The sequence below is a fragment of the Rhinolophus sinicus genome, chromosome 16 (genome assembly GCF_057876585.1).
Source record: "Rhinolophus sinicus isolate RSI-liver-muscle chromosome 16, RSI-T2T, whole genome shotgun sequence".
Lineage (NCBI taxonomy): Eukaryota > Metazoa > Chordata > Mammalia > Chiroptera > Rhinolophidae > Rhinolophus > Rhinolophus sinicus.
The window spans coordinates 192,129,101-192,151,735 of NC_142516.1; the positions used below are offsets into that span (position 1 = coordinate 192,129,101).

Genomic DNA, 22,635 nt, shown 5'->3' on the forward strand with positions numbered 1-22,635 from the left:
TGTTTACAAATACATGCACTTAGGGAAATGTTTAAACAGCTGCGAACTTGGAGGTGACTGTTTCCTCTGAGGCCACCTGGAGGGGGAGGGCGGGAAAGGGCCAGTTTCCTTATCCCGGGGCCCCTCACAGGGAGCTGAGCGCTGAGCTACAGGGTTCTGACTCCAGTCCTGCGCAGTGCAGTGTCCTGCGAGTGCTTTAGACTTTTTGTTTAGAAAGATACAATTTTAACAAAGAAACCGGGGGTGGCACCCCGTGACTTCTGTGATCCCTTCCAGCTCCGTCACTGGGGACGTCCTCCATAGGGAGTCTGCGTGGGCCTCGGAATCCAGACGGCTCAGATCCCCCTGCCTCCACCTGTGTGGTCCTGGAACTTGCCCCACTGGCCTGTCACTGGTCTTGGATATCCCCCCAACTGTTGGACATAAGCCCGTGCAATAAAATTCACCCAGAAATGAGCAAAGTAAGCTACACCCAAGTATTCAGTGGTCCCAGCCGGCCCTCCCCTCACTCACCAAACTTGGTCTGTAACATGCAGACCTCAGACTAGGATACAAACCAGAGCTGCTATGGCAACGCACAATTCTGCTTTTGGAAGGTCAGCTCAATGCCGACTCTCATCCCCAGCTATAAATAAGCCACGCTGCCAGGAAGTCCTGCTTCTTCAGATGCCACGGCCGGGCTACCTTCGCCACCCTCACCTGGCTCTGGACCTTCTGGTCCCAAAGAAAGAGACTGGACTTGCCTCCTACAGCGCCTTTGGCAGTCACTGTGGAAACTGGGACCCATGTGGTGGCCTGTGGCGTACCAGCACATAGGAGGGCGAGCGGCATCCCACACTACGTGACAGTGACAGTGAACAGCAGGGGGTGGAGTCGCCCGCCCGCAGTGTCACTCGTATCAGGACAAAGGCCAGCCTGGGCTTCCAAGTGGACAGCTGCTGACCCCCAGGCCATCTACAGTGCTGCTCCTTACATGTGAGCCTAGCGACTTTGGCAGAGGAAGAAAACTCTCCTTAAACACAACCAGCCACAGTCTGCGTCCCAGTCAGGGATTTGGATTCCTTTTTTGTCCCCAATTCAAAAATGTAAAGTTTCACCAGTGTCTAAAATGACCACCCTGCCATGGACTTACATCAGAACAAACTGTCAGCAGCCTGACACTGGCCAGGGAAAACTTGGAAAACACTTTTTGGTTAATAAATAAATAAATAAATAAAAGATTTTACCTTTGGAAAACAATCTTTAAAATGATATGCTATGTCACTATATATTTTTCTGCCCGAAAAGAAAGAAAAAAATCGACTTACATCCAATCGGGAGTCCCACAGAACAGAATGGCTCCTCGTCTCCTCGGAACCCTGCAAGACAATGGGGTGAGCAAGGCAAAGAAAGACAAAGGGCGCCCGCCTGCCCCCGAGCCGCGCTCACTCACTTCTCACCACCACGGCGGCGCTGGTGGACATCTGCCCGTGCACGTTGGTCGCCACTGCTGAGTACGTGGCTGTGTCGTCAAAGTTTGCCCTTAGAGAGAAAAAGCAAGACAAGGTCCTCAGCGCACTGGGGACTGTTCTGTAAACGCCAGTGACCCCAGTTTGAACACAAACATTCCTGAAAGCAGCCCACGTGACCTAGGTCCTTTGTTTATGAAGGTGTATTTCAGAACAATGCCAGTTCTGTCCTGGAACGAGGCATCAATCATAGACATGGACCTGATCTGACTACAACTGGGCTTTGGCTTTGAGAAAGAAATGCATCATCACCGCTGACAGCCCTCACTTCTCTGCACCTGTCTGTGTTCCCTTCTGGTACCTCTGCAGAATCCGTGCTTTGAGCTGTCAGCGGGCAGCTAGCTCCAAGGACCTTGACCTCCGGGGAGATTAACTCCACCTCACTGCACACCAGGCAGCCCCTTGCAAATAGCAGATTATGCCCAGAACCCCAAAGTGACAGGATCACCAGGTATGAATGGATCCCCACCCGAGGGTGCACTGGGCCACCTGAGGACCCGTCCTTGGAGAGGGACAGGGGTGCAGGTTCACCCCTGCAAAGAACAATGGCCCAGACACCACCCGACCCCAGCTTCTCAAGGGTGGGGCTCCTCCACCTCCCACATCCATCTCCCAAAAGGTGGAGCTTATTTTCTTGACTATGAACTGTCTTCCCACCAGCTTCCCTGGAAACGTCACTGAGAGGAGAGGGGTGTAGGGAGGAGGAGCTGGTCCTTTTGTGCTTTTACTAAATGCCAGACACTCTGCTAGTTACTTTTCCAGGCTATTGTGTATCAGAGTCTCCGGAAAAATAGATACTATTGTCCTATACACAGGGTAACAAAGTTGCCACTTGAAGAAGTTGGGTAAACAAAGCCCACAAAACTCTAAAATCGGTTCTTTCTGCCAGTTTCTGCCACCTCTCCAAGAAGTGGGCATTGTGAGGATAATGCTAATTTGGGGAGGGAAATAGTGCAAAACATCCCACTTGCAAGGAAAAAGGAGTTTATTCAAGTCTCACTTTCAAATGCTTTAAGGAGCCTCAGAGACAAATTCGTTTTCGCAAGGTTATTAGGAATTTTATTTTCTTCTCTACTGCAATAGGCACTGAAAATATTTTCTTTGACCAAAAAACAGTGTCTCCAATAAAGGACATAGTTTCCGAGACCCAGCTGTCTGCTAAGAACTAGGTCCCCTCCTCCGTGAGGTTCCAATCCAGTATCGGTGAGTCAGGCTGTGCCACCTGCCCCGCTGTACATGCCACTGCCCCGGGGAAAACCACACAGAACCCAGTTCCTCAGACACTCAAACTAAATGCATTACTTCAGGTTCACCCAGGAAGAACACAAGCCAAACCACGAAGCTCCTCAACAAAGAGACAATCCCAGCCTGAACTCATTAGAGCTACTTTACCAGCAGTTTCCAGCATGTCACCAGGGCAGAGTGATGCGTAGAGTAAAATATAAAAATCCCAAAATGTGGATGCTTTTGCCATTGCTAAACTTAACCTTCTGTGCTAATCTACCCACCTAACACAGGCTGCAGGGCTGGGGGGTGGAGGTCTAGGGGGGCAGGAAGAATTACTTCTGTTCCCTACCCTCCTGCATTGCTCAAACTTGTTTTATCTTCCTACTTGTGCTATTTGTTCTAAAGGATGAAACCACGATGTTTTCATGAATGCATTCTACAGACAGGAAGGCATTCTTCTTCTGGGAGCAGCCCTAGGCCTTCCTCTGCAAGCACCCCAGCCCCCACCCCAGCATTATTACAACACTGCCCCCCCTCCCCGCAGGCTCACTGGTTGGGGGTGGGGGTGAGAAGGCCAGAGAATGTGGGGAAGAAGCAAAGCTTTCAGTGAAAACTGCTTGGTCAAAATCTCCTGACCTGGAGCCTGGACTGGGAACACACAAGCGACATCCACCGAGACTCAGAAGTAGGAGCCATAAGGCAAAGCAAACACTGCCCAGAGCCAGGGTGGACCAAGACTGACCAGGCACCCAGCTCCTGGGGGAGGAGGCCCTCAGAGGAAGGGCAGACAGGGGTCAGTGAGAGCGCACCTCACACCTCCCTCTAAACCTTCTGGGAATTACCTGGCATCGTGGTTTCCAGGCCAACTATCCTCAGTGTGCTACCAATTTTTTCTGCAACGTACTTCTTGGCAGTTTTTAAAACCAGAGTAAAAATAGTTGGGTGCTTGTCACCTACTGTCACCTACTGCAACCCAGCGTGTTTGTGCATGAACGACCCTCAGGCAAAGCTGCCCCTGCCTCTTCCGCTCAATGGAAGGATATTCTGAGGTTTCAAGGTGAAAGGCAGTGATTCCATTGCAACCACTCATCTTTGAGAATCGACTTTTTCAAGGTTGTGCCACCAGAATGCAGCCCAGGGGAGGTGCTGGGCCACCAGCAGGCTGCAGCAGCCAGGCTGCTGCTTCAGGTGTGTGTCTGCCTCATAAGCCTCCTCCTTCGGCTTCATAACAAATAAACAGCACGTGTTTCAAGCTGCTCAATACACCTGGGAGTACCTACACTTTCCTGGGGGGACTTGGATGCTTAAATAAAACAACGTATTTGAATGCTTTGTAGTTTTACAGCACTGTCTGACTCTTGCAGATTAGTCCCTAAAATATATTAGCTGAATTCCCGAACGGAAAGTTCAAAGAAGATCCCATTTGTCTCCTCCACATTCCAACAGAAGTGCACAGGCCTGTCTGCAGTTTCTGAGAACAGCAGTTACTTGCCCCTGACCTGGGAACGGCCAGAGGGGACATAAGAGAACAAGGAGGCTTGTGGCAGAACAAATGGACTTGGTGCCCTCGGGACAGAAGCAGCAGGACCATCCTCCAGCCAAGGCCCCAGGGAACAGCTCCTCCCAGAGGATTTTGAGCTTGTTCCTCACCTGCCTCACACGTTAGCACTGGCGGGCTGGTCAACTCACCAATTAGCACTTAGCACTTAGAAGTGGGGTGAGGGTTAGGGAGAAGAGGCCGCTGCTCTGCGAGCTGGAACCTTCTGTGCTGTGTCGCACGTGCTTCTGTCCAGAACACAGAGGGTCCACCGCTGCCACCGGTTTGTAGAGGAAGCCACAGCCTCTGAAACCTTCAGACCCTCTGATTTATGCACTGGTGCCCTACGCAGGGTGCTGGGTGTCTGGGGGAAGCTAGAGCTTCTGGTGATGTTTACTTTTACCTCAGCCTTTCTGCATTTCTCTTTTGTAAATGTTTTGCATCATATAAAATACATTGGACAGGAGATGTATATGCAGGTCATAAGTAAACATACCTGTGTATACTGGGGGAGAGCAGCAGGAAGGGTGGCCCCCGGGGCAGCCGGCAGAGTGGGCCGAGGAGGACCTGGAGGAGACTGCCCACCCAGCAATCTTGCCCAAGGCTGATGTGCAGCCTGGACGCTCTGACCCCCCGGCGGGCGTTCCCTTCCTCTCCGCCCCTCACTCCCTCCCAAGGCTGCCGCCTTTACTTCATGCAGCCAGAAACTGCAAGCAAGTGATTAAGGGGCAAAGGGTTTTGTTTTGTTTGGACAGGTTTGCAGAATAGACAGACAGTCCTCTTTGGACTCCATTTTTACAAACTTCCAAGGGGCACCTTTGCATCCCAAAGTCTCCCTGTGAAGTCCCCCCACATCAACTCTATCAGAAAAACTAATAACATTATATCTGTTTTAAAGACGGCAGACAAACGTTTACGGGGCACATGAATTTGTCCTGGGCGGTCAGGCCTCGCGTCCTTACATGTTGACATTGGATTTAAAATTTATTTTGTTAGAATTTGACTACCCAAGTCTAAAACTAAAGTGCAAGGAGAGGTTAGCCCTACTGTCATTCTGCGAGGGTGGGGGTGGAGGGGCTACAAAAAAATACAAGATTGTTCTCAACGCTTCCATGAAAGTATGAGAACAGCATTAAAATTGTTTAAGAAAACAGAAGTCCCTCTGTGAGTCTCACGATTGAGTCTGATGAGCAAACGAACCGTGTCAATTACAGCCTGAATTGCAGCTGCCCTGGGGGGACGGGGGAAGGGGGGCGGGGCAGTCTCTTTCAGCACTTGAAGATTTCAGGGACAGCAGCCAAAGAATATTCATAGAAATAAATGTCACTCCTGTACCAGGAGGGAACACTCATTCCTGACCCCCCCCCAGGGGCCACGCAGATCAGGTGACAGGGACTCAGCACATTGGGGTGAGCAGCTGAGGGCTGCAGTCAGTGGGGGCGCCCCAGGCTGTCTTGCTGAAGAGTATTCACATTTCATCTGTCTAAAACATCCCAATATGGTCAGAATGTTGAGAGAAAAATTAGTCTCAGGGTTTCCTTGGCCCAAATTCCTCGAATATTTGCAGACCCTGCAGGACCCTGGTGTGTAAGGAGGCCTGGTCGGCAGCCTGGGCCGTGGCCTCAGTGACCCATTGTTACCGCTCACGGGCCAGAGCCTCTGTCACGCACACGGCCCACACCGGCAGTAACAGGACTTCCTTCATACTTGAGAAAGGGACATTGATTTTCTTTTTACATAATTATTAAAATACGGCTTGGAAACAAGCCCCTCGCTGACTCCAGCTAACCCACCCGGCCCCCCAACCGTCCCGGGCACCCCAAGTTAGAAAGCAGACATCTTGAGGATAAACCTACTAGATCTCCTAGACACTGTGGCTTATTCCCTGTTAAATGTACACAATTTGGGAAATCAACGGAGAGAAAATTAATCTCTGGAAAATGCAGCCAGGGGCCAGAGTAATGTAAGCCCACCAGGAGGAGGGCACCTGCACCCAGCACGGAAGCTTGCCCCCCATCCCAGCTGATGCACGGCCCCAAACTTCAACTGGTTTTGACGCCTCTTTTTCACCAACACCCCAAGTCCAACGCATCAGCAAATCCTATTGGATCTGCCTTCACAATCTGGGCAGGACGCACCCCTTCCCACCAGCCCACCCTGGTCCTGCCCAACCCGTCATCTTTCTTGAATTTCAGCAAAGCTTCCTGACAGCCTGCTCTGTCCTCTGCTCATGGTCAGAATGACCCTTTGACACCTAAGTCAGATCTTTCACTTCTCTCACCTGAAGTCCTCCCGTTGCCCCCCCCCCAACCCCCCAAGTAAAAGCCGATGTCCTTGCAAAGGCCCTGGCTGCCTCTCCAGCCTCCCACCTGCCACTGCCATGAACCCCTGCGGCCCCAGGACTGGGAGGCACCTTCTCTGCCCCCCACCCCCGCCTCCTCCATCTCCTGCAGGCCCTGCTCATGAAGGCCTCCGACCCCCCGCATTTACTGCCCCCCAGCCCAGAGACCCTCTATCCCCAGTACTCAGCAGCCGTCGCCTTCTGATTTCCTGTATAATTCCCTTTGGTATCATGCTTATGGCTGCTCCGTATGCCAGATGTGAGACCTCCAAGACAGGGACCTTGGTTTGGGTCCTCTGTGTCCAGCACCTAGAGGAACGCCTGGCACACAGTAGGTTCTCAATGAGAAGTGCCAGTAGGGCCTGAGGCAGGGCCTCCAGCTTCTCTAAAGAACCTCAAAATTACCTAGAGAAGCAAGCTAGTGACTCATCACAAGTTTTAATCTTAACTGTAACCTTTCAACACCTGGTCTAATTAATCTGCAGGTACAATATTGGTTCGTGGGAGGGGAGGGGAGCCTTGCAGTCCTCGTGGAGGCTCCTGGAAAACTGTGTCTCACTGTGGGAGAGGGGCACCTCCGTGGGGACATGTGCAGTGCAGGCCAGGAGCACACAGACGGCTGGCCGAAGCTTGGCATCCCACCCAGGAGTCTACACTGAGCCCAGTTCTGACACAGCCACCGCCCTACAGCTTAGTAATCGTAAGGTCCACAAAATCAGATATTCAAATGTCTTCCTGATTCTTTACTTTACTTACGCTACTATCCCTCATCTTTTCCTCAAAAGGACTTGCTATAACTCACTACACACACAAGTACCATATATTTACATACACATATAAATATGTATGTTCTTATTTGAGTCTCACAATAACTACCATGTTTCCCCGAAAATAAGACCTAACCGGAAAATGAGCCCTCACATGATTTTTCAGGAGGACATCCCATGACATAAGCCCTAATGCGTCTTTTGGAGCAAAACTTAATATAAGACCTGGTCTTTTATTTTCGGGGTAACACCGTATTAGCAAACAGAGAAGATGACATTCTGATTCTGACCACCTGTCTCTTGAGCATCATTTTCAGAGGACAGTATGACAACTCAGGAGGCAGTGTAGCTGTGACCCAGAGTCACAGGCAAAAGGTAGATGGGGACCTAACCCTGCTGTCTGGTCCCTAGGCAGAGTGTCAGTTTTCTGGAGAATGGAAACATGTCATGATATTCTATTTGTGAAAAACAGTCAATTGCATAATGTTATGGTTTTAATGAAAAAAACTGTATGCAGAGAAACAGAAAAAGAAGAGCAGAATCTCACTTCTGCGTAAAAAAAAAAGTGTGTGTTTATACATGTGTGTGCGTGTGTGTGTGTGTGTGTGTGTGTGTCAGGAAAAAAGCAACACTACATATATACCCAAATTCTGACACCGGGTGTCGGAAATATGGATGATTTTTGTTTCCTTTTACTTATATGCATTTTCTACATTTTCCTAATTTGTTACGAGAAAAAAAGGTTGTGTTACTTTGAAGAGTCTGAGCTGAGGGACGGCTGTTGGCTGCTGACCAGGAGTGAGGCGACCTTGTGCTTCACGGCAGCCGTCCACCTGGACCCACCGCCTCCCCGGAAAACATTTATTCTTTGTTCCCAGAAAGAAGCCTGACAGGCCCACTGAATTTGCATCCCTCTGGCCTGACCTTGAAAATGACGAAGGGAAGCAGGTAGCAGCACAGATTAACTCAGAAGGGCCGTGCCTGTCAGGTGGGGTGCCCGCGCCTGGTGCTGGGCAGGTCTGCGTGGGAGGCGGGCTGGCTGAGGCAGGTGCAGCCCCGCCCAGGCGCTCACCTGTGGATCTCCAGCGTGTGCACACCGTACTTGCTCTCAATGCTGTACTTGCCGGGCTCGGCCGCCTGGCAGATCAGACTCCCGTCTTTGTACCTGAACAGAGACGAGACGCTTACTTCATTGCAAAGGCGGACTGAGCTCTGCCTCGTGCCCCGCCTGCCCCTCTGCCTCTGCCTTCAGGCAGTGACGACACCGCCTGTGCAGGCATCACTGCCGGTGCCACAGGTGGTGAGCGGAGGTGGGGAAGCTGGGGGACTCCTGGAGCCCACGGTCCCTGACATGTAAGAGGGAGCAGCGCTTGCAGAATTCTGATGGCCTGGGCCGCACTCGACCCATGACACTGTGTGCCACAGTCCCCTTGGGACTCTATTGGGAATTCAGGATGTGTCATCCCATAAGAAAAACAAATGGAACCAACATCGGTCAGGTCCCAGACCAGCCCCCCTGGGCCATAGTGTATCTGGGACTCACAGGGACAGCTTTGGGGGGTCCACCCACCCAATCGTGACTGGAGGAAGCTGGCCTCCTTGCCCCACCCAGGACAGGAGGACACGTGTCCCCCAGGACCAAGAGTGGTGGCTCTCAGCCCCCCAGCCTGCCTGTGAGCAGCACAGACTGGGGGGCTCTTTGTCTGATCTGCCACTGAGAGCCCCAATCCGGTGACAAGTGAAATGTTATGGTGCTTGTAGCAAGCTACAAACTTTGCGGACCAGGTCATCACCTCCAGCCAGAGGGAAAACAAAGGAACTCGGATACGGAGCAGGTGTTGAAACAGAAGGACCTGACGGGCTCAGACACGTGACTCTTCTGCTGTCACAAGGCTCCACTGACTGTACATGTGGCCCCAAGGCCTGGAGTTCAGGCTCCCTTAGGAGTCCCCACGAATTCAACGCAGAGCCGCACGTAAGCACAGGGCATTTCTAAGTGAAAACCTCCTGGCACATCGGCTGTGCCCATTTCACTAAGAGCACAAGGCCTGTGTCCATCTACCCGGGACACTGTGAGCTCTGTCAACGTGCCTCCCCAAGCAGGGCCATCTGCAGTGGCGGTGTGGCGGTGTCCTGCCGTGGCCCTCGTCGCCCGTCCCCAGGGCCGTGGCCAGGTCCGGCCCGGCCGGCCGCACTCACCACTGCACCACGGGCGTGGGGAAGCCTTGCACGGTGAAGCACAGCTTCACAGACGTCCTCTCCCAGACCGTGTGGGACCTCAGCCGCACCAGGATCTCAGGGGCCCGTCGCATCCGCTCCTCAAACGTGTGCCTCTCCCAGGCCAGCCTGTCCTCCTCCTGTCCCAGGAAGCAGGCACAGGTTAGGGCATGGCAAGGGGACGCGCCACGTGGGCAAGCAGGGCTGTCTGCCCTCAGCCACAGGAAGGCCATGCTGACCAACTGCCACGTGGCCCGAGCCCCCCGAGCCCGAGCCCCGAGCCCTGCCTACCATCTGCTGAAGGGCGTATTTGTCCAACTTGTCCCGAGCCTGCGAGCGTGCCAGGTGTACACTTCCCTCCAGCTCCGCAAGCTCCCGGAGAAAACGCTCCCGCTTGGCCTCTCCATACGAAGCCACCAGGGACTGGTACCTATGGGGGCGAAGACAGAACGTGACTGTTGGGACGAGGAAAAGGGTGCGTGCTCACTGAAGGTGTACGTGTGTGTCTTGGTGACACCCTCATGCCAAACTGGTGGGAGCCGTCCACATGGCCGCCCTGTACCAGCAGGAGTCACGTGCACGGGAGGCTCCGTCAACGCGCGTCCAAGAAAGGAGTGGGCCTTCTTTCTGTCGTGGTCCCACTACATCACAGTGACAGAAAGGACGCGTCTGCTCAGGCCTCACACTGTCACGAGCTGTTAACAGGTCAGCCGTCCTGCCCTGAAGCTGTTTGAAACATCCATGTGCGGGGCACAGACAGGGGGCCTCCATTTATCCAGGAGTCACCACCGGCCTCCCCACTATGAAATAAGCATTTGAGCTGGACATTCTCCCCCACCCGAGCCCGAGCCCTGGGATTCAGCTCATGGAGAAAACCCTCCTGCTGGCCTGTGACGAGCCCGCAGAACACGGCAGCCATGCAGTCACGCCATTCGCCATGCATATGAGCTAATGACAAGCCTTGGGACGGACGGGACGGGGAGCGTGTCTCTCTGGGACAAACAAAGACATCAGATTGGCCCAGATGTGCTGAGAGCCTTCCCAGTGCCTCCTGCTGTGTTTTACAGGAAGACACTGCAGTAACTCAGCCTGTGAACCCACAACTTCACCTTTCGCAAAGTTGCGATTTGTTCCAGGAAACTTACGTCTACAGGGGAGGGGAATAAAGAAGTGTGTTCCACGAATCCCTTTAACTCTCAAATCAGCGCTCAGTGCTCATCCCTCCCCCGCCCCCTGCAGGGCAGGGACAAAGCAGGAAGTGACACAGTCTCAGGGAACTAGCCCAACTCAGCAAACCCGCCACTTCCTGGGATTTACTTTTGAAGGAAGAAAGAACTAAGGGCAAAAAGAGCTTTCACGTGACAGGTGTGCAAGTGCGTTGAGAACAACACTCTGTGAGTCTCTGAGAGCACAGTTCCAGAAGACGACGGTGGGCTCAGCGCCCAGCGGGCAGCAGCCCGCCCTCACCGGGATGGCTGGAGAGACATGCATGACCGTGAGCAAGCACATTCTGCCAGTGGATTTACTGCTGTGACCGAAGAGCCCTCTGCGCTTTAGGAAGATTCCAAGGGCCACGATTGTCACAAAGCCAATTTTTCCGAAACCATATGAATTACGGTCACCTACTCCCTGACTGTTCAAACGAATGGACATATACTTTCCGTATTTCACGCCTGGGGAAACTGAGCAATGGGAAGTTTATGCAACATGTGTGAGGCCACACCACGTATAACCGACAAAGTGAAATGACAAAGTGAAATGATAAAGCTCAAGACGTCTCACTCCCCAGGCCAAAACTTAAATATAGATAGAACCCTTTTTTAAATAAGACAATACCAAAAAAATCCATATTTTTTTTAAACGTACACATTTCGAAGTGATCCTTTTACAAAAGAAGTCTTTGCTTCACGATAAAATTATGTAGCCAATTCCCATGAGGCATTTAAAAGATGGTTCAAATTTTTAAAAATAAGGATTCATCTTCTCAGCTACATGTTGATTTTATTAAACAGATTCCTTGGTTACAGTGTAACTTTCAAAATGAAACTCTTTACCCAAATCTCACTTTTCCTTCAGGTTTTAAGTGTGCTAGAGAAATAGAAAAAAAACCTCCTAGAAGCAAATAGCAGGGGAGGTAAAGGGGAAAAACACAGCAGGTATCAGAAGGCGCGTTCACAGGTATTTACCTGTTTTGTTCTTAAAACACCAGAGTAAGATACCACCTGTTTCTCTGTGATCTAGAAGTAATCTGGGGACTGATGTTCTTACTAATCCATCTCATTCCTCCGACATTTTCCCAGGAGCTGAGACCATTGAAATGTGGGGTGTGACCATTTTTAGAGCCCTTCACACTCAGTTTCCACAGGGACAGCTGGTGGAAACCCTAGCCCCCTCTCTGGAAAATTGTCTTGCTTGAGTCTCCACCCCTCCACACTGTTCTTTACCAGCTAGAGAGGCTGTTGGTGGAAATTCAAAATTAACTGCAAACAGTTAGGTCTTGATGCTTTCAACCGTGAGCATCCTGTTTGTGGAAAACCTGAGTCCGTGGGGGACAGCCAGCGACAGACGGAGACCACAGGCCTACGGCAACGTGCATGGGCCGTGGGTCCCCGGCCGTGGGCCACACTGTTCTCTTCTGCAAACAAAGGGGAAACTTGATGCCAAGTGGTTTGCCAGGCTTAACTGAGACAAGGATGGCGAGGAAAGCAGGAGCTTATGGCTTTGACTCCAAGCGAGAGGCACCTTTCCTGTCCTCTCAGGCTCCCTGTCAACCAGGGCCCCTGACTCCCAGCTCTGACCTGCCGAGCCCTTCCTGTTCCCCGGGTGGGACGCATGGGCTTCTGCAGCCCTGACGGCGGGTGGTCTGAGAGAGGACAGAGCGGTCACCTTCTTTTGCTTTGCTGCTCGTCTTCCTCCTCCTCCTCCGCGGAGCTCAGCCTCTTGGCACACAGCCTGCAGGTGGTCCCCGCCAGCGACATCCGGCTGGCAGCCCCCTGGGAGGACGCCTGCTGAGTAGAGGACCTCTGGGAGGACGCCTGCTGAGTAGAGGACCTCTGGGAGGACGAGCGGCTGGAAGCACGCCTTGATGGACAGTGGAAACAATCAGGCACAGACGAGTATAAAACTGTATCGCAACAGACAACACCGCTTTTTTCCTACACACCACAAGCCGCCCTTGAAGCATACACACCTGCCACAGGCGCACACACACGCGTGCCCGTGCTTACCTGCACATCACCTTGGTACACAACACAAACGCAGTGCACACACAGGCACACTCACACGTGTGCGTGTGCACAGACACGCCTGCACAGGCATACACACGTGTGCACAAGTGCACACACAGGCACACATGATGTGCACCTTCAAACCTACATCCGTCTGCAGCCCACTGAGCCCATCCTCAGAAGGACGGGTGACAGACAGCTTCCCCAGCACCCCGGCCACCTCCCCTCAGGGCCAGCGAGCGCCTGCCACAGCCCTGGCCCAGAGCCACGATTATATATATCTTAAGGGACTCGAAGCTCCCGAGGCTGTTGGGAGGGGTGATGAATGTTTGGCTTTGTTTGTTACAGGAATGGCCACCACGTACCAGGACCACGGGCATTTCTAAATATAGGGTGTTGGGGACATGTGCGTAAGATCCTAGGGCAGAGCGTGCCCTGCTAGCAGCGTCTTTCATGCTTTTGCTCAACCTTCCAATCGGCCCATTAAAGCTGCAGACCTGGTGCTGACTGGGCGGGGCTGCAGCTCCCTGAGGACACTGTGCTTTATAAGCACCCTGGCCTGTTATGCACTGAATCAACTCACCTCTTGCTACTTAATTACTAATGTAGCAAGTTGACTGTCCATATCAGCTTCCACCCCATCTTTACTCTGCCAACCCATAACCTCTCTCCCACTGACATCTTTCCGGTTGTTTCACTTCCCACTGCCTCGCTTCCTGGTGGTTTGTTAGATTCCAGTTCCAGAATATGTGTGAAGAATAAAGTCAAGGAGCACTTATTAAAAGTTCCCTGCCATCTGATCTAGTCCAGGGCTCAGAGCCAGTCTCCCAGGCTCTACCAGGACCTACCAGCACCTACCATCACCTACCAGCACCTACCAGCACCTACCATCACCTACCATCACCTACCAGGACCTACCAGCACCTACCAGGCTCTACCAGGACCTACCAGCACCTACCAGGCTCTACCAGGATGCCGTGAGGCACTGTGCAGGCAGCTCTCTGCCCAGCCGGGTTAGCCACGTCCCCCTCTGGCATTGAACATGGTCATCAGGAAGCATTGCCATCTCTGACCCTCCCAAAACCAGTTCACTCCAGGTTTCAGGACACTGGATAAAGCTTCCTGCCTTTACACATCAAACACCCATAATCAAATCTCTATGAGTCTAATCAGTGAATTTCAACTTACATTTTCGCCGAATATTCATTCAGAAGATACCTCGTTTGAATATTACGATATGACTGGTCAAAGTGTTTGTGTCTCTTTTGGTAGAAGGGCACGGCAACAAGTGACATCTTGGTGTATGCCTGCAAATAAAAAGTAACAAGCAGCAGTGAGGGCCTTGTCAAATGGAGCCCATTTCCCGCAATTTCTACACTAATATTATGTATTGTTCCAAAGGGGGAATCAACTCCAATGAGCAAAACCCATTGGGGGGGGGGGGTGGATGAAAGGAAGGTTGTATCAGCACAAATAACGTTGGACTAGGGAGTCCAGCTGGCTAGTGAGCTTCCTGGGACCCGATTTCATTTTTTATTTGCTTCCATAACCATTAGCAGATTGGGCTATGTGTTTCATTTCATTGTGAACTCAACAAATATTTGTAGAATACCTAGTTTGTTCAAGGCAATGTAAGTGATAAGGATAAAATAATTAAAACACAGATTAGAACAGTGAACAAATACCTAGAATACAAGAGGAGAGAGAAACAAAATGTTCCGTGAAATGAGAAGGGGCCCGTGAAACTGGAGAGGAGCAGCCAGAAGAGGTCCCCTGTGGTGGGTGACATTTGAGACGGGTAGGCTGCCAGGCGGAGGTGGGGGCGGGAAGACGGGCTCCTGTGAGGAGGAGGCTCTCAGGGGATTTGAGGAGGCGTGAGGAGAAATCCCTCTGGGAAGACGGTGACCACACATGGCAGCTTTCTGTGCTGCCTCAGGAGCTAGGAGCCTCTGCTGCTTGAAATGGGGCTTGAAAAAAGGAATCGGTCCCCAGGATGCCTTCCAGAATCATTCTCCCAAAACTACACCTCACATGTTACCTGTAAACCTGCTCAGATGGGACGGGCAGGGAGTGGGTACCGAGCCCAGCATGAAAGCCTGGGGGGTGTGGGGAAGTGAGCACGTTTGGTCAAATTCTCCCAAAAAAGAGATAGTTGCGACCCGTCTGGGCCAGGACCTGGGAGTCTGAAATACTGCAGGTGTTAGACACGGCCATTTGCTATATATGTTCATCCAAAATAAATAAAATGCCAACGTAGTGAGTTATTTGGCTATATCTAATAATAATGTATTCCCAAAGCTCTGTGATTATTAATTCCTCACATAAAGAGGCAAAAGAACTCCAAATCTGAGCTCCATTTTTGCCATTTGTGTTTGAAACAATCTGCCTTGATTTAAAGAAGGAGCTCTCGGGCAAGGCCACGTGGCTCAGCTGCCGGGGACGTCACTCACACAGGACAACAAGAAGGAGACCAGCCGTGGAAGCAGCAGGTCAAGCTCGGTCCTGCTCGGGGCTGGACCGTCTCACCTTCACATCCCACCCAGCAGCTCCTGAGTGAACATTAGAAAACTGGCCAAAACACACAGTGCGCTCCTCAGGGCCAATTTCCTTTAGACGGCAATGTCCCAGAACCACAGACTCACAGAGCGTAGATGGGTCCTAAGACTGCTCCAAACCCCTGTGCTCTGGGGAAGGGCTGACTGCGATGGCCAGAGATGCGAGACGAGTTCCGCAGAGACGGACAGCAAGGGTCATCACACGTCTCTCTGATCCTTATGCTTTCCCACACTAACTTATCTGTGTTTCCTCTTAAAAGGCAGCTAGTCAACCACCCACCAGGAATCCATTGAGGGTCCAGCATGTGTACTGCAGCGTGTAAATTTGATTACACAGATGGAACACAGAACGCAGTAAAAATGTATCCCCTCCACCCCACCGCAGTTTTCAAAGAGGTACGTAATGAAAAGGGCACAGGTTTTGACATCTGCTAGACCTGGGGTGCAGTTCTGACTCAGCACTTTCACCAGCCTTGGGCTAACGTCTCAGCCTCTAACTCTGATATGATGGTGGCACTGTGCTTGGTCCACAGAAACGAACAACCGGAACTGGCGGCTGCCCCTGTCACGCTGTGAATTTTGTTATTGTCATTGTTGAGTTGAATTCTGCAGGTAGGAAAAGGTATCTGAAAAAATGCATCTCTCACTTTAATATCTGAAAGGCCTAAAATTGCATGTAAGTGCGATTGCCAATGGCCCATCCAATCTGTTTGTATTTCTTGGCAAAGGGAAGAGCCCAAAATGGCCTCAGTGAGAGGAGAGGATAAGCTATCTTGACATGTCTCCACTGTGGCCTTGGCACCCCCAGGAGAGGGTGTGCACGCTTGGCAGGACCATGCCCTTGTTTTGAACATGAAACGGCCAGGCAAGGTCAGCCCTGCTTGCAGCCAGTGGCCAACTCCCCTTCAACTCGCTTACGGCATCCTGTCTGGGGCTCCAGCGCCATCAGCACGTCACGTATCACTGGCTGACCTTGGCGCCTGGCCGCTTGGGCCTGGACGACCTCAGGCAAGGATGTGCCCTCTGGTGGTTAGGATGTGGAGCTGAAAGCCGGTGGGCGAGGTCTGCGTGACTCGCTCTGACACGCAGACTTTCTGGAGCCGTTTCCCCCAAGAGCACGTTGGACCACGGTAGGGACGGAACACCCTACTGTGTTATCACATTCTCTGCTCACTTCATGAAACACCGCACTGAGGGCCTTCAGAATCGGGTTCAGAGGACCGCAAATGCAGTTTCATCAGTTCTCCCGCTTTTCCTTCTAAACACGAGCGCGTGCTGAGCGCCTGGATAGTGGACCCATCACCTCTCAGGGAGGGAGCACCTGAGACTGTCCTTGCTCCAAGGACAGCAGCCAGCTCACGTGCAACGCTTTCTCACCCCACGTGCCTACAGACTTTCGTCAACCTCATACCCAAACCAGACATGCTGGCAGAGCACGGGCAGCCTCGAGCCCACTCCGGGCACTTGTTTGAGCTCTGCCCCTTCTTTTCACCACTCAGAGCTGCCCGGCACTCGCTGGCTGCCTCCAGGCCGAGGTCAGGAGCTCTCTGGGAAGCTGGTCCACATGGGCTGCCCGGCACTTAATGAGGACCCACGGAGAGAACCAAAGCGAACTGGGGGCCGGGATTCCAGCAGTGATAGGTACCCATCCATCTCGTGGCTGAGAGACGAGGGCCCTGACGAGGGGGCAGCCAGTATTCCTCAGCTCCAGTGGTGACTCCATCTATGGTTTAAAACCTAGTGGCTACAAACCACCGCTAGCCCTAACCATCCTCAACTCCCCAAAATGCAGAGAACGTATTCTAAACACACAGGTTTGGGTGGTTTGCAACAAATTATAACTGAACTTATACAACCTGACATGTATGATCTCATTCTGTCCTGGTTGGACTCTCGACCTTACCTGTGAGGAAACAGGGTGACAATAAGCTGCCCGGGTGACTGGTTTGCCCGTGACAGAGCCGGTGTCGCAGCCCTCACTCTGACTGAGCCCCCAGGCGCCTGCCAGCACTGCCCGCTGCTCACAGAATGCCCCTGACACGTTTGGGAGTTGTGACAGCGAAGTGGAACCTGAGCCCGCCCACGGCCAGGGACTCTGGGGCATGCTCGGGCCTAATCCCTTCCTGTGGAGGAGATTTGGAAGCCATCTTTCATGTCACCAAGAAGGGTTTTAATTTCTGAAAATGTTTCAACCACAATGCACTTATTTCCATTTAGTAAAAGAAATTACGGATTGTGCAGCGAAAGATGTCAGAGTCAACGACCACCCCAAATTAAGGCTTTTCCAGGGAACAGGAAGGATCCCTTGGCACCTGCAGTTGGCCTGTTCCCCAAGTGACTAGGCTCTTGGTTCCCAAGACTTATCCCAGCTCGTTCCCACTGGGAACCACGTTCCCCAAAGGTCTTTCAAACGACTTAGCACCCAAAGTAAAGATACCAGCACAAAATAACTGTTAAAGCCATCGTTCGTGCTAAGTCCAGTAAGGTTTGCCATCCAATTTCTGGTGGCTAATTCTGAAGTGTTCCCCAGACCACCTTTGGGACCCAGGCAGGACGGACCCAAGAGTGTAGTCATTCCCCACCCTCCACTCAGGCACATGGAGTTAGATCAGAACCAGTAATGTGTGACTTCCTGCACAGCAGAGCTCGCCAACAACCCAGGCAGTTTCACAAATTGAGAGGATTAAAAACAAATCAACAGTTACAAAAATATTTCACTCCATAAAATTTTGCTGAGAGTCTCCTTCTTTGGGGTTTTTGTAAAGAGCAGGCATGTAGGTGATGGTCCCTGATTCAATGAGAGCTTTGTGCACATTCGCCCCAAATGTAAACCAGGCTCGGTTTATAGAAGAGCCTCTGCAAGTCCCCTGTGTCCACTTGCCCCTCAAGGCCTGTCTGACTCGTCCTCAGTAAGAAAGGACCGTGAAACCGAAGGGCAGCACCTGCCACTCCTGCCTCCCCCACCCCCGCCTGGCTGCCCCCTCCCAGACCTGGCTGCCCCCTCCCCCGCCTGGCTGCCCCCTCCCAGACCTGGCTGCCCCCTCCCAGACCTGGCTGCCCCCTCCCAGACCTGGCTGCCCCCTCCCAGACCTGGCTGCCCCCCTCCCAGACCTGGCTGCCCCCCTCCCAGACCTGGCTGCCCCCTCCCAGACCTGCCTCCCCCGCCCCTGCCTGTCTGCCCCCTCCCAGACCTATCTGCCCCCTCCCAGACCTGGCTGCCCCCTCCCAGACCTGGCTGCCCCCTCCCAGGCCAGCTGGCAGGGACCCAAGTTCACTGTCTGTTTGGCAGCAGAGTCCTAAGAGCGCAGCTGGAGGGGCTCGGCTGTCGGTGGGACCTCGCACCAGAGCACAGAGCAGAGAACAGCCACGAGAACAGGCAGTTCTGTCGGGAACCCTGGAAACGTGGGCGAGCAGAAGTGTTTTCCTTCCAGATGCTGTAGTCTACGTCTACAATAAATGTCCCCAGTTCCTTTTTTTCTTAAGAAAAACTCCAATTTTATTTCACACCTTTTGAAACCTGCACTTTCCTCACAAATCCTTTCATTCTGAGACCCGTGGAAATTGCAGATGTCAGTCCGCCGCCCCGGGACCCGAGGGCCAGCCAGAGACGAGGCTGTGGCACGGGGATGCCGGGGGTGTGGGGACAGTAGGACCAGGAAGACCACGACCGCGGGAAGCGGAGGAAACCCTATGATCTCGTCACGAAGCACAGGCTCAGATCTAATTGTCTGCTTTTTCTCCCTGCAGCACAGCGCGTGCAGGTGAACTCTTCCTCGGCCTGAAATGGGTCCACCCAGAAGCCTGAGTGCAACCAGCTGTTGCAGACGTCACTGTTCCTTCCTCCAAAGCCCCGAATTAGTAAAGGAAAGAAGAAAAGGAAACTTACCCAGAGAGAAAGGAAAGCTGCAAAGAAGAGAGAGGCTCTGCCTGCTCAGCTCACCGGCCTCCAGGCTCTGGCCGAGGACAGCCAAGCCGCGTCCCCTCCACGCCTGCCCCGCCCTCCCATCTATGGCCAAGAAGGAGCTATATATAGACACACGGGACTGCTCACCCCAAACTGATCCCCGCATTGTAAATCACCAGCCTGATCTGAAGAGGAAAAAACTCTCATTCCAATTGGAAAAACTCAGAAGTGACAAGTATCTGTCCTGAATCACAAAGTGCATTTTCCTTTGCCCGGGAAACTGTGTGACGATTCAGCTACCAACCCAGAAAAGGAGGGCAGGATATGACACTTCAATGCATTTTAACTTTTACACGCCAATTCCCAGACTTATTTTCAATCCTTTGAGCCACAGGTCCCCTGGCACATACACTGACATTTCCAGAGGAGCCCTAAGCCACAACGGGATGTAGTCAGCATTTTACCTTTGTCAGCGAGAGAGCCGCTGGCCATGAGGAGGGGAGGGGCCTCTGCAGCTGGTGCTTGATGGCTTTTAAATTTCAAAAAACCGCTCACTCAGGCTTTCTCTTGGTTTCATCCTGGGGTCACGACTGCCTGCCTAAAAGAGGACCATGCGTGGTCGGCAAATCACGCCTTATTTATAGTTACGACCGCAGACGAACACTGCATCGAGCCACCCAGATAACTGCAGTGTTCCCATCTTTTTGCACAGCATGTGTCCAAATATAAATAAAACAGGACTGACAGGACTGTGGTTGGAACCTGGTGCCTGCGCCCGAGAGGACAGGCCCAGGGGGCACCCCGATCTCACACTTCAGAGAACGTGTCCCATCTCAGCTCTCCACAAAGAGGCCAGCTGGTCCACTTCTTTGGGGCTCTGTTTCCCATCTGGAAAACATGTGTAGTAACAATCATCTTGCAGGATTTTGTAAAAATTAGAGAATACAATCTATGGGAAGTGCCTGGGAGCCTTAAAAATCTCCACGTTCCACATCTGGTTTATCAGAACGTAGCCAGGGACCAGCCAAACACATAATGAATGTGTGAGCTGAGTACCACAGACACAGAGTGAAGGCCATTTCCTTTACTGCTCGGAAAGGCCCTTGCAAACGTCCTCACTCGGGGACTAAATATGTTTATTTGGGGTCTAATTCTCCTTCATATTCTAATGGGTAGCAAATAAACACAGCAGCTGACGTGTTACAGCTGTTTGTCAGCGTCCCCTCCTTAAGGAAACCAATGCTGCCCTCATGAGGTCCCCATAACGCATAGGGACCATTACAATACCCCGTCTCCTATCAGATGGCATCTCAGCGGTCCAGGCGCCACCCCAACCACTCATGAGAAAACAACGTCACTCCTGGGAGGGACAGTCTCCTGAAGGAACCCCGAGGCCACCAGCTCCCCACCCTCATTTAAGTTTCAGAATTCCGAGCCTGCCCCTGTGACACAGAAGCCCAACCCTAGGACGCAGCCTCTAAGAAACCCTGGATCCCTCAGCACTGGGAGTTGGTCATAGCAGGCCGCTGGCAGGATATAGATTAGCAGGGAGAAATTGCCAACACGTTTCTAAACTTGTTGAAAACTATAAACCCACAGGCACAAGAAGCTCAATAAACATCAAGCTGAAGCAACATGAATAAAACTACACCAAGTCACGTCATAATCCAAGTGCTTAAAACCCATGACTCAGAGGAAAGCTTCAAAGCAAGAAGAGAAAAAAGGTATATTGTGTACAAAGAAACAAAGAGAAGAACGACAGTAGACTTTCATCAGAAATAATGCAAACCAGAAGACAGCAAGAGAAAAAAGAATCCTACATCCACAGCCTGGCCTCTCATTCCACCTGCTTCCAGCCACCCCAGAAGTTGTACTTCCCACGCTGCTTTCCCTCCCCCACACCTCATGGGCCGGCAGAATGGCTCCCGCAGAGAAAGGAGGCAAGAAGCAGCGCCGTCCTGCCACGAACGAGGTAGTAACCAGAGAAGACGCCATCAACGCTCATAAGCACGTCCGTGGAGTGGGCTTCAGAAGCGTGCCCCGCGGGCACTCACAGCGACGCAGGAATGGCCGTGAAGGAGATGGGAACCCCAGATGTGCATGTGGATGCCAGACTGCACACAGCTGCCTAGGCCAGAGGAGTAAGGACTGTCCCATAGCTCAGCCGCGTGGGGCTGTCCAGGAAGCGTCATGGGGACGAAGACTCACCAAATAAGCTCTAGGCGTTGGTTACCTGCGTACCTGCCACAACTTTCAAAAACCTACAAACAGTTAATGTGGATGAGAATTAACTGCTGATTGCTGAATAAAATTATAAAACTGACAAGAAAAAAGAAAAACTCTATATCCACACACACACACAAATCTCAAAAACGAAGGTGACCCCCTCCCCAGCCAGGGTGGTGTGAGCGGAGACCAGGGGAGCCGGCACTAAGGAGGCCGCCCTGCCACACGCAGCCCCAGGGCGCCCACCAAGCAGCCCCCTCCTTCTACCAGGACGGCATCCACGGGCCTGCGAACACACGTCTGCAGACATGCGGACTCAGAGCATGGCACCCACAACGTCCCCACTTCCACCCAAAGTTACTTCATACGCGTGCTATGCCATCAGCCAATGGAAGCCAAAGCACAGAAACCCCCTTGGGTCCCATGACCACAGCCACACACCTGCTCCTGGGTTCCCCTTGTCCCCTCTCCCAGGGCCGCTCGGCCCCACCCTGGGCCCCCAGTCCCCAAGCTGCCCTCACCCTCTGCCCTCCATCACTGATTCTCAAGCGCTCTACCTTTGTTCGAATGTTCTCCAAGTCTGTCCTCACCTAAAACCAGAACCCCTTCTCAGCCCCACATTCTGCTACAGCTACTGATCTGTCTTTCACAGCTCAACTTCTGGAAGAGGTGTGCATGGTCACATTTTCCCGTCTCCTCACTCTCCACAAACCCTGTGGCCCATTCCAACTGACCTTCCACTCCTAGCACATCACTCACCAAAATAGCTCAAAGCCACCCATGACCTCACACCCAAGGACATGCTCCCCTCTCAGGTTTCTACACCTCGCACCATCACCTGGTCCAGTTGACTACCCCTCCTTCCTGGAACGTGCGTCCCTTGGCCTCTGCGATTGCATGGCCCATTCTTTCCACTGTGTCTGGCCTTGGCTGGCCCCAGCCCCTCCAGCCACATTAACTGGTGACATTCCTCCCCATGCTGTCGCTCTAAGCATTCTTCTCATCTGTGGCCCCCAACAACAATCCACACTGTGGGGGACCCTGCAGAGGTGAGCTAGGCTCTCACATCAGGCAGCCTCTGCCACCAGCGAGGCAGCTGCTCGAGGATTAAACAGAACCTCCAACT

At 52.4% G+C, this 22,635-nt stretch overlaps 1 protein-coding gene and 1 pseudogene across 3 annotated transcripts in view; one reads left to right on the forward strand and one right to left on the reverse strand.

Annotated features, from left to right (window-relative positions):
• Positions 1 to 19,896, reverse strand: part of MYOM2 (myomesin 2) — a 79,357-nt gene extending 59,461 nt beyond the window's left edge. The window contains exons 1-8 of one of the 3 annotated variants that reach the window (XM_019737583.3): positions 19,748 to 19,896; positions 14,013 to 14,131; positions 12,484 to 12,678; positions 9,889 to 10,027; positions 9,580 to 9,737; positions 8,453 to 8,545; positions 1,433 to 1,521; positions 1,308 to 1,358 (exon numbers count right to left, since the gene is read on the reverse strand). In XM_019737583.3, the coding sequence (XP_019593142.3) occupies positions 1,308 to 1,358; positions 1,433 to 1,521; positions 8,453 to 8,545; positions 9,580 to 9,737; positions 9,889 to 10,027; positions 12,484 to 12,678; positions 14,013 to 14,119 (832 nt within the window). In that variant the 5' untranslated portion in view covers positions 14,120 to 14,131; positions 19,748 to 19,896. Of the gene's footprint in view, positions 1 to 1,307; positions 1,359 to 1,432; positions 1,522 to 8,452; positions 8,546 to 9,579; positions 9,738 to 9,888; positions 10,028 to 12,483; positions 12,679 to 14,012; positions 14,132 to 17,282; positions 17,411 to 19,265; positions 19,388 to 19,747 lie in introns of those variants that run through there. The other 2 variants (XM_019737582.3, XM_019737584.3) reach the window with 2 other exon arrangements.
• A 1,201-nt stretch (positions 19,897 to 21,097) lies between these two features.
• On the forward strand, positions 21,098 to 21,688 carry LOC148755142 (large ribosomal subunit protein eL31 pseudogene; annotated as a pseudogene).
• Positions 21,689 to 22,635: the final 947 nt, after the last annotated feature.